The sequence below is a fragment of the Arabidopsis lyrata genome, assembly GCF_000004255.2.
Source record: "Arabidopsis lyrata subsp. lyrata unplaced genomic scaffold ARALYscaffold_6, whole genome shotgun sequence".
Taxonomy (NCBI): domain Eukaryota; kingdom Viridiplantae; phylum Streptophyta; class Magnoliopsida; order Brassicales; family Brassicaceae; genus Arabidopsis; species Arabidopsis lyrata.
The window spans coordinates 21,571,652-21,582,693 of NW_003302550.1; the positions used below are offsets into that span (position 1 = coordinate 21,571,652).

Below are 11,042 nucleotides of genomic sequence, written 5' to 3' on the forward strand. Positions count from 1 at the left end.
TCGTTTTAAAACTAGTTACAAATTTTAGCTAAACAAGTATTTCCCTAATAATGTATGATCTTATAAATATATGCGGAAAATTTTCATATAGCATAGTTGAATAGCATTATTTAGTTCTAATCAAAGGTATTTTTTAGTGTTTTGATACAGTAGAACATTGGTTTGTGTATGTTTTAATAATATTACATACATATTTGGGTAAATCTTATATTTTTAAGAGCATTTTTTATAAGGTTTTTAAAAAGGGGTATTTTTGAAAAGTGGTATTGAAAAATATCTTGTAAAACCTTTGAAAAACCTTAAAAATCCTTTAAAATAACTTGTAAAACCTTTAAAAACACCTTATAAAACCTTATAAATACTTCGATCGAGTCTTCAAGTAGTTGTTACAATCCATAAATACCTTATAAACCTAATAAAACTTTATAAAAATTTCAGATTTAAAAAGGGGCATTTTTGAAAATGGACATCTAAAATGAGCATTTTTGAAAAGGGGTATTTTTAACAATTTCCCATAAATTTTTGTGGTCCCAACATTGTTAATTTATAGAGGTTTAACTGTAAACTTCAATTTGATTGGAGATGTTACTATTTTTATCAACAAGAAATTAAACATTCTACGTAATCATTAAATTAAATCATATAGTAGCTAACTAATACTATAATAAAGTCATGGCATTTTCTTTAAATTAAATCATATTACTATTTATATATATCAATAAGAAAGTAAACATTCGAGAAAATATTAAATTAAATCATATAGTAGTGTAATTAATAATTAAAGCATGATATTTTCGTTAAATGAAATCATGTTACTTTTTATATATATCAACAAGAAGTAAACATTCGAAAAATCACTAAATCAAATCATATAATTGCGTATTTAATAATAAATCATGACATTTTCTTCAATGGAGAAGACATTTTCATTGTTGAAGTCTTCCTCAATTTTGAACCATAGTTTTCAACAGCTCTAGTGGATTCATATTATCTATCAGTCGTGGTCCTAGCACATCATTGTCTTATACAGAAAAAAAAATGTTGAACTTAATACATTTGTACTTTGAAATTTGAATAGATGGATTAGAATATAATCTATAGCATTTATTTATTTACTATTGTAAATTTATAACTAGTCAAAATGATATTTGGGAATAACTTGGTAGAGGGAGTTCGCATCGTTCGTATAGTTTGGCTCGTGAGGTTCGTTTTGGGAAATCTCATGGATTTGATATTCGGGTTGCTCTCTCGTGATGCGGGTGACGTATGAGATCAAGGGCTTTGAGTTATCTTTTGTTGACGGTCCAATCTCGCAATTTGGCTTCTACTATTTGTAGTCGCCCTTCATCTCCAACAACAAATTCGGGAAAAACAACTGAAATCGTCATCGCTTCATCTAATTCATTTAGCTTCACCGTTTTGGTTGAATAGATGGACCGGATTCTAATTATGGTTTATGCATCCATGTTTTAATTTTTTTTTGCCAATGAGACCATTTGTTTATGTCTATAATCATCGATTGTAAACCTAATCAGTTTTTATTTTAAATAAAATATTTACATTCTTAGCAAAAAAAAAAAAAAAAAACTAGTCAAAATGATTAGCTAATGTGGATTAATAATATTTTAATTATTAACCAGAGAAATTTTTACAAATGCCCTTTCATTAATATCTTTTTTTAAAAAAAAATACCCCCTCTTTTAGGCCATTTTCATTTATGTCATATTCTAATTTTTAATGATCATTTCCCCCTTTGCCTAAAAATTAAAAAAATGACCATTTACCCATATTTGAAAAATAATTAAATCAACAAAATGAAAAATTGATTTTTTCATTTTACCACCAAAAAAATTCTGACAAATTTCACCGCCCAAAAATTAATGCTCCCGAAAATTTTGACGGGAAACTTGTACCCGGAAAATTTGAGGGTTTACAAGGGTTTTAAAAAGATTTACAAGTGTTTTAAAGTGTTTACAAGGGTTTTACAAGATTTACAAAGGTTTTAAAAGATTTACAAAGGTTTCAAAGGGTTTTAAAAAGGATTTACAAATGTTTTAAAATATTTATAAGGTTTCTAAAAGGTTTTAAAAGGATTTATAAGGGGTTTTAAATGGTTTTAAAAAGATTTATAAATGTTTAAAAGAATGAAAGAGATTTACAAATGTTTTAAGAAGATTTTATAAGGATTTACAAGGGTTTGAAAAGCTCTTAAAGGGTTTTAAAAGATTTACAAGGTTTTTAAAAGGATTTTATAAGGATTTTAAAAAGATTTATAAGGTTTATAAATTTGTGTCAAAAACAAAATTGGCGGAAATATTTTGGTGGGATTATATTGTTGGCGGGAAATATTGTAATACATAGATTTACAGCTCATAAATTTGAAAAGCACAACTATACCCTAAAGGCACACACTTTTCATTCAGATCACACTCAGAGAGATTTCTTGAAGTGGAAGAAATAAAGAATAAATTATGACACTACAAGGCAAGTTTCAGATGGTGAGATTTTCTTGGCCCAAAAGGAATGATCCTATGATCTTGCCACCGAGATCTGGGAACGTCTCGCATCCAGGAAGAGAGCTCACACTACCAGTTCTATCGACTTGAACTGGATACTTAAGAAGATGACCTGGCATCTCTGTGACTTCCTCTGCGGCATACTGTCTCCAATTGAGCTCACTCAATTGCCTAACTCGTCTCACGCATTCCATGTTTTCTGGTTCCTCGAAACCTTGCTCTAGAAACCCTAAGTGTTCTGCCCATAACGACATTCTGTATCCAAAGATCTGCAAGAAATTGGAAATTTTACAACAAAACCATGTTTCAGACGTGTTTTGGAGGGACATAGCTTTTGGCGAGTTTCTGTTGTTCAGCCTTCAAGCAAATTCAGAGTGAAAAGTAGAAGTTTGTGAAAGTGTTTTACCTGACCACGAGGACGAGAACCTTTCATAGCCCATGAATGGTGTGGTTGATACCCTCCCATGGCGATTTCAGTGTCTCTAGTTCCTTCCAAGGATCTCTGGTTGATATTCGCGGAACCAATTAAGACAAACTCATCATCCACTACCATACCTTTGGAATGAACATAAATCATGAATCTCCGACTCTTTAAAGCTTGCACCTATATTAATTTGTTGTTCAGTAGTGAGTACACGAGTCCACTAAGCCAAAATCGAACATTTCAAAAAGAAGACATTTATATATGTATACCTGTGCGTTTGACTGATGTGGCTTCCGAGGACTATTATATACGCTAACTGTTCCATCAGGAACCTCTCTGGTTCCAAGACAGAAAAAGTTCAAAAAGTCTTGTGGCTCAAACTGGCTATCAAGACCAACTTCCACAAGTGCCTTGTAGATGGTTTGATACATCATTTGCATTGTTTTGTGCTGCAGAGATTATGAAAAAATTCCGGTATAAAGAAGGCAAGATTTTCAGTCAAGTTCGAGTTTTTTTGGCAAAGAATTACAAATGATTTACCTGCCAGTAGAGAATTCTCTGAATAGGGTAACTTGTAGGAGCACCTTCTGGCCACATTGGAATGACAATATAAGCAGCAAAATTCTCCCTTGCTCTAATCTTACTAGCAATCTTAAGCGCGATTTCTATCGGGATTAGATTATTAGCACCTGCAATGCCAAGATTCCTTGTTTATACTGCGTGCATTGACGACTACTGAGCTTACCTTCAAAAGCTTTCAAGTTTCTTACCCAAGTCTTTGTTTGAATCCCAGTTGAATGATGATCCAAGAAAATATTGGTTCTCAATGTAAATGAAGTGCTGAGCAGATCGTATTGCCTTAACGTAAGCTGCATGTATGCTCATATCTATGAGAATATTCTTCCCACATAGAAGATTCTGTTCACAAATACATAATCAGTAGAGAATAGCAACATGATGACAAACTAAAACAGTTCAGAGTTGTGCTTACTCTTCCAGTAGCTTCCTTTGGGTCCTTTGGAAACCCTTTGACTGAACTTGAATCAATTGAACGGAAAACCTAAAGATTAATATCATTGGAAAGAAAAATGAGATTCATTTTGTCACCACCACAAGTAACAATAATTTGCAAGAAAATAGACTTGCTAAATAACCTGAACATGCCAAGACTCTGGATCATTATCATTAGCAGAAGAAGCTTCAGAAAGTCCCATGATGTCCGGAATTCTGTCTATCCTAAGCAAAGAATCATCAGAAGAAGATTTTAGTCTCCCAATTCCTCGAGGTTTTGAAGCCTTCATCCAGCGTTCCTCGAAATTAGCAAGCACATCATATGCAGCTGGACCATCAATCTTGCTGTGCAGATCATGCCATGGTTCTCTTGGTCCATCATCCGCAGTAGTCTAATAGGAAAAAAGTTTACACGGATCAAGAATAGGGGAACCTAATACCAAAATTGCAACCAAATATGATTTTTCTTAAATGGTTACCACAAAATTTCCGTTATGGAAGTCATCTTTATGGAGTGTCTTTAATGTCCTGAAGAGAGGATGCTTTGGAGTATCAAATCGTCCGTTGCACAAGTCTAGCCCTCCAACAAATGCTACGATCTTTCTTCTGTTCTGAGCTGCTTCAGCATCTACAATGACAGTTTTTTGATGATGCGTGTAGATTGTTTCAACTTCCTGTTCATCATAATGACACTCAAATTACAGACGATGAAGCTATACACACGGGAGTTTAAGCAGTAATGCAGTAACTAATAAGGATCTTACAGATTTTTTTATGAAGCTGTGACCTTTTCCCCCAGATCTGGGACAAAGGAGAACTTGCACTGACGAATGCTTGAAAAAACGGCGAGTCTCCTCATCGCTTGTGTTCATAACTCCTTGCTACATGCAACAAAACACTAGCTTTCACTAAAACGATAGAAGGATTCTTGCTTCAGTTGGTACAGACATGTAAAATGATCTAACTGAAGCATACTCATGCTTTCCAACAAGATAGACAGAGAAAGTGATTTTGGATCAAAATATTAGACCTGCATATCATTTTCACTCAACATGCGCGCAAACAGAGAAGCTAACTAATACTAATAAACAAGAAAAAGTGTCGGAACTAATAATCAGACCATTTTCAATTATATACAAGCACAGAGAAAAGTACAAATGCAACTAACACAATCTTATATGTGAAACTTTATGAACAAAATTTTGCACAAATATAGAAGTTCCCTAGAGCTTTAGATTCATATTGAAAAACGAGAGCAATCCAGTATAGAAATCTGATTATATATAGCTCCGTAAGCTAGTTTGGTAAAGTGTATCCAAATACTAATCTACTAGCATATAGTTTATAGGATACACATTGTGTAAATTTGACAATAGTAAACAAAATAAAAAGACTTAAGCAGAGAAAAACAGAGTTATGTAGATTCTTACTTTTGTATATCCCAGAAGACTCCTTGAAGTTGGATCATCCCACACCAAAACCAACACTCTAACACCTTCTTGAGATTTGACTTTAAGCAACTCCCCTAATGTACCTTCGGTTGGATCATTGTTACGACGAACCAGCCTAACCGGATGGAAAACTGACCAACCTGTGATATAAATCAACCTCCTTGCCTGTCTTATTGCATCAGCCATATCCTCCCAACACTTCCCATGTCTATACTGAATCCCACCATCAAGATGTACAATCGGAAGAGTACCGTCATCAACATGAGCATCCTGATACAGAGTAACCCTACCACCTTTCCTCAAAGGGAAGTATGTACCAGGAACTCCTACACACTCAACACCGAAACCAACACCCTTTTGGTAAAGTCTCATTCTTTCCATTGGAGTGTACTGAATAGACAAACTCAACACAGCACCTTGTTTACAAGGCTTCCCACTACTATTAAGTATCGGAAACAGCCCTTCGATCCTATTCCCCGAACACAACTGCTCGGTTGGGATTCCAACATCTCCCATGATCTGTGATCCAATAATATCACTGTCTTTCACAACAAAGTGAACCTTAGCAGCACTATGAGCCACCGGTACATCGAAATGCTGCATCCAAACAGGATTCTCACTATTGCTAATAACAAAAGTTCTACCAATCACAGCACCAGAGATAGACACAGTAACATAAGGATCACTTGTGATCTTAGAAGACTTGTCACCTTCGACTTTACTTTTCCTCCGACCTAACCCAGACAACATTCCACCAAGTCTGTGATGAAACCCATCCATGTTAGGAAGATGTTTAGCTTCCTTAACCCAAATGTCTAAGTTACCATGTAACAATTCAACCCTCAAAGAGCCACTACTCGTAGCAAACGGCACAATTTGCTGGTCAATCCACTGGCCAAACCCGTGGCTTGACCCTCCTCCCATTGACATAGTCTCAGTATAAGCCGGATGATACGCCATGGTAAACTAAATAAAAAACACACAAAAAGTAGGAAACTTTTAGTTGTTAGATCAAATCTCAAGCATAACCCAGTTCAGTGAGACCAAAGATCGATCACTTGGTGTGCAATAATCGAGAGATCAAGAATCAAAGATGGAGAAAACTTTGAGATAATACAAACTCAGATCAAATGAGGATCTAAAAATATGTGTAAATTCAAATGAAAGTTGAGATTTTTGTGAAGAAGAAGGAAAACGTTGACTTGCAACGGAAGAATCGGAAAGTTTTAGATTTTGGCTGCCGTTATTGAGTCGTTCTAACTTTAGCCATTAATGACACAAATTTAAGATCTTTGATCTTTAATTAAACACAAATGTCAATAAATTATTTGTTGTTTTAGTAACACTTCCACTTTGGTTTCGGCTGCTCACGAAACTCTTGTTCACTGGTACACCTCTTTTGGTGCAACTTCAATTTGATATTACTAAATATATAATATCAACAATAGTAAACATTCCAACGTAATCATTAAATTAAATCATATAGTAGCGTAATTAATAATTAAATCATGACATTTTCTTTAAATTACTATTTAAATCATGACATTATATATATATATATATATATATATATATATATATATATATAACAATATTTGAGAAGTGTTTTTGCTGACGTGTCGGACTCTCGGCTCTTGTTGAGTCATTAATTTTACGTAATTACTTAATTACCCTTAATGAAATCTAATTAATTTTGGAAAAATTAAATTGAATTTCGGAATTAACCAGGAAAAAATAATTTTGGAAACAATTAACATGATAATTAACCAAAAAAAAAAAACAATATTTGAGAAGTGTTTTTGCTGACGTGTCGGACTCTCGGCTCTTGTTGAGTCATTGATTTTACGTAATTACTTAATTACCCTTAATGAAATCTAATTAATTTTGGAAAAATTAAATTGAATTTCGGAATTAACCAGGAAAAAATAATTTTGGAAACAATTAACATGATAATTAACCAAAAAAAAAAAGGAACAACGAAGTACCAGTTAGGAAGCTTTAATTGAATTCATCGTGTTCTTCGTCGTGTGAATATAATTCTTCTAAACGAAGGCAAAACTTGAAATCCTAACATAAAGCATATATTCATAGCAATAACAGAGATCTAATAATTTAGTGATAGAATTTTACTTGTTGATCTGTCGAAGCAGAATAGTCAAGCTTCTCATAGTATCTTGCCCATGTTATGTCTTTAAGACGTCAATACTATCCTGCACCCTATAATTCTAACCAATGAAAAGAACAAATATTTATTACCTTGGATACAGAGTTGACGAAGAAACCTTGGATAAAAACTCGACGAAGAAACTTGTAAGTGTTAATGTATGATGAAGCTTCCATGAACGTGAATTCGTGATCATAATGAAGAAACGTGTGAATGGAGACGGTTGATGGTTTTTTTTTTTTTTTTTTTTTTTTTTACCTTTTGTGTAAACAGATCTGTTTCATAATTTATCGGAAAAGGAATTATACCAAAAAAAAAAATTCGGAAAAGGAAAATATTTATTATAATATTGATATATTTAAGATGATAATGTCAAATATCCGAAAATTATTAATCGGATCATTAATATAAACATAAAAGAATACTATTCTAACCTTACTCAAATTAATAAGATTTAGATATCCGAAATTAATCGTAAACGGCTATTAATTGTTAAACTAATTAAAATAAAGATCAAACGTACCGGAATAGATGAAATTTTTGGTATGATCGTCGTGTTCGTCGTCGTTTCAATCTAAATATTTGGAAAAAAAAACGAACAAAAAAAATAATATGTAGATCAATGAAAGAGAACCCACCAATTTAGAAACGGTTATCACGCCATCGTATTGTTCGTCGGATGATTATAAGTCTCTAATCCGGAGATTGACTTGAACCCTGACAAAAACATATATTCATAGCATAAAATCGTAAATAGAAGGTAGAAGACCACCTATTAATCGGTTGTAACCTTGTGCAAACTCGATTTAATTTTGACGAATGAAATGTTGGTGTGGTGTCAAAACTTTCTTGGGGAGACTCGAAGATGAGAGAGCTGAAGTCAGAGATAGGCAGAGAGGTTTACATGTGAATTAAGGTATGGAGTGCTAACGTGAACATGAACGTGAACGGCGGTGATTTTTGCACATAATAGCAATTAGATCGAGTTTTGGAAAAAAATATGGATCAGCGTGACATGACGCATATGGATACCATGCATGTCTATCTATTGTAAATCAAAAATTATATTATTGTTCCGCCTTATTTTTGAAACAAAAAGGAATTTTCCCTTAAATTTTAATATATTTTATAAGATAGTATCAGATATAGTAGTAAATCTAAAATAGTTGTTATTATTCCATATTTTTACGGAAAAAAGTAAATATTATTTTAAATAAACATGGATAACAATGAATAAATGGCAGTTATTAAAATATGTAAATTTTCTTTTCTTTTTTTGTATTTATCGTCGAAAAATTTAGAAACCCTAAATCATGCACCGCCTCCTATTCAATATAAATACCTTGCTCATGGTATTCAATTTCAGATCATAACTAACCCTTGTTTTTTTTGTTCTTTTTTTTCAAACTTTTTTTTGCTTCTACCTAATTTTAATTTTTCTTTTTATTGTAGGGTGGATGTATGGAGGGGACGATGTGAACTGGTGTATGGAAAATTTGGACCTAATTCAATGAATAAACAGGTGATCTTATAGTTTATATGTACAAATTTGATTATTTTTTTTTGTATTTATGGTTTCACTATTTTCACCACTAATCAATTTTTATAATCAAAAAGTTTGGTTTCAACTTTTGAGAAGGTAATCATCGATGGTTTGGTATGTTTCTTTTTGTTGTAAAAAGATGAAGTACCTCCCGATTTTGTTGAGGTACATGTTCTTATTATTTTCAAATATGTCTTTTTTCAAAAGAAACACTCAACTTTTGATAACACAGTTGCCACAAAGTCAGAAAGATGACTTATTTCAGGGATGAATCTTCAGAGGAGGCTAATTTTTGTCGTTAATACAATTTAAGTATTCCTCTCTTTAGATTAGGGATAACAAACTTGGCTGTTAAATTCAGGAATTACTCTTCGTTGCCAATCTCTCTCCCCAAACTAAAATATTACATATATGGAAGTAGTAACTTAAAGTTTTTGGTATCGAGGTCATTCTAAGGCACTGAGATTCGGACTTTGGTATGTATAGGATTCGTTTTCCATGCACTAAGATTTAATTATTGTTTAATTTATTGGTTTTTAGCAATGTTCAAGAAAGCGCTAGGCGCTAAGCGGGCGGTGACCCAGCGCCTAGCGCCTAGAACGCCTAATCGGGGCCTAGGCGATTTTTAGGCGGTTTAGACGTTTATAACATAAAACATTATAAGTATGATATTATATATAAAAGTTATAGAAAAAATCTAGAAAAAAACTAGAAATACGAAATCATAAACAAAAATTAGATAAATCATTTATTTATATTCATACTAAATAATATATGAATATTTATAACTATTTATATATAAATAAATTTATTCAAAAATCAATAAAATACATTAAACAAGGTCTATGTAATTTTAGGCGGTCAAGGCGGTTATCTAGGCGTCGCATAAGAGCCTAGCGCCTAGTCGGGGTCTAGGCGACCGCCTAGACCGCTTTTTAGAACACTGGTTTTTAGGTTTCTTTCCATGCTCTGATGCGTTTTCGGGTGTGCCAATGGAAGCTTGCATCACTCTTTACTCCAAGCGTAAGTATGCTCTGCATTAGCTTCTTCTGTTCCATTGGTTATTATGGGTTTTGACTTTTGAGAAATATACAACAATTTAAAACCAGGTTTTGTTGTTGATTGGTTCGGTTTGTATACCATATTTTGCTAAATACATATGACCATAAATAAGACCAAAGGAGCTGGGTTAGCTCCTTTGCCAGCTAGGTTGACTTCGTCTCCTCCCCGTCTTGCGGATTTCCGTTATTCAACGGGTATATTTGAGAAGTATACGGTACTAAAACCACAACCATTGATCTTAGCTTGATCGGTTCTTCCCTAGGATTTATACATAAAAGTAAATTGTTTTGTTTAATAATTTTCCATTGCATGAACTTTCGAGACAACAAGTGGACAGGAGTGTAATGTCATCAAAAGTCAAATCAAACACTGTGAGGAACATATTAGACAACGTTGGCTTCTTTCGCAGCTGCTCAACGTTGTCTCTCCCGATGGTCCCAACACTCTCTTCTTCTTTTTTTGTCAACATTCAAACGTTGTTTAAAATAAATAAAAATGTTTAACCTTAATCATCTTTCTAGATCTTTAAATGCCTAAAATTCAACTTAATCAGTCAGCAATCCGTCACGTTAATGATTTTGAAAGGAAGACTTTTGTTTTGTTTCGGTTAGTTTTGTTTGTTTAGTATTTTAATCACAAGATAACTCTAATTTCCCATTAGAGTTGTGTTAATTGTGTTGATTATGATTTGGCGTTCCAATTCTGATATTATTTTTATGTTGTAAATCTTAAACTGTTACGTTATTGTTCTATCTTCCTATGTGAGAAAAAAGTAAAATGTTTTAAAATTTTGACATGGATAATAATATAATTGTAAATCTATAATAATTATATTATCATTTTATTTATATTTTCAAAAAGAAATATATTT

General features: G+C 32.9%; 1 protein-coding gene across 2 annotated transcripts; it reads right to left on the bottom strand.

The window, feature by feature from the left end:
- Positions 1 to 2,304: 2,304 nt before the first annotated feature.
- Positions 2,305 to 6,766, bottom strand: LOC9310795 (phospholipase D gamma 1). Of its 2 annotated transcripts, XM_002874682.2 has the most exons (10): positions 5,382 to 6,761; positions 4,716 to 4,832; positions 4,431 to 4,625; positions 4,095 to 4,343; positions 3,932 to 4,000; positions 3,711 to 3,858; positions 3,481 to 3,629; positions 3,210 to 3,389; positions 2,923 to 3,120; positions 2,305 to 2,785 (listed from the first exon to the last, which is right to left on the bottom strand). In XM_002874682.2, the coding sequence occupies exons 1-10, from the start codon at positions 6,360 to 6,362 to the stop codon at positions 2,492 to 2,494; spliced, it is 2,580 nt and encodes an 859-aa protein (XP_002874728.1). In that variant the 5' UTR covers positions 6,363 to 6,761; the 3' UTR covers positions 2,305 to 2,491. The 2 variants fall into 2 exon arrangements, with proteins under 2 accessions (XP_002874728.1, XP_020879065.1); XM_021023406.1 differs by lacking the exons at positions 2,305 to 2,785; positions 2,923 to 3,120 and having other exon boundaries at positions 3,328 to 3,389; positions 3,513 to 3,629; positions 5,382 to 6,766.
- Positions 6,767 to 11,042: the final 4,276 nt, after the last annotated feature.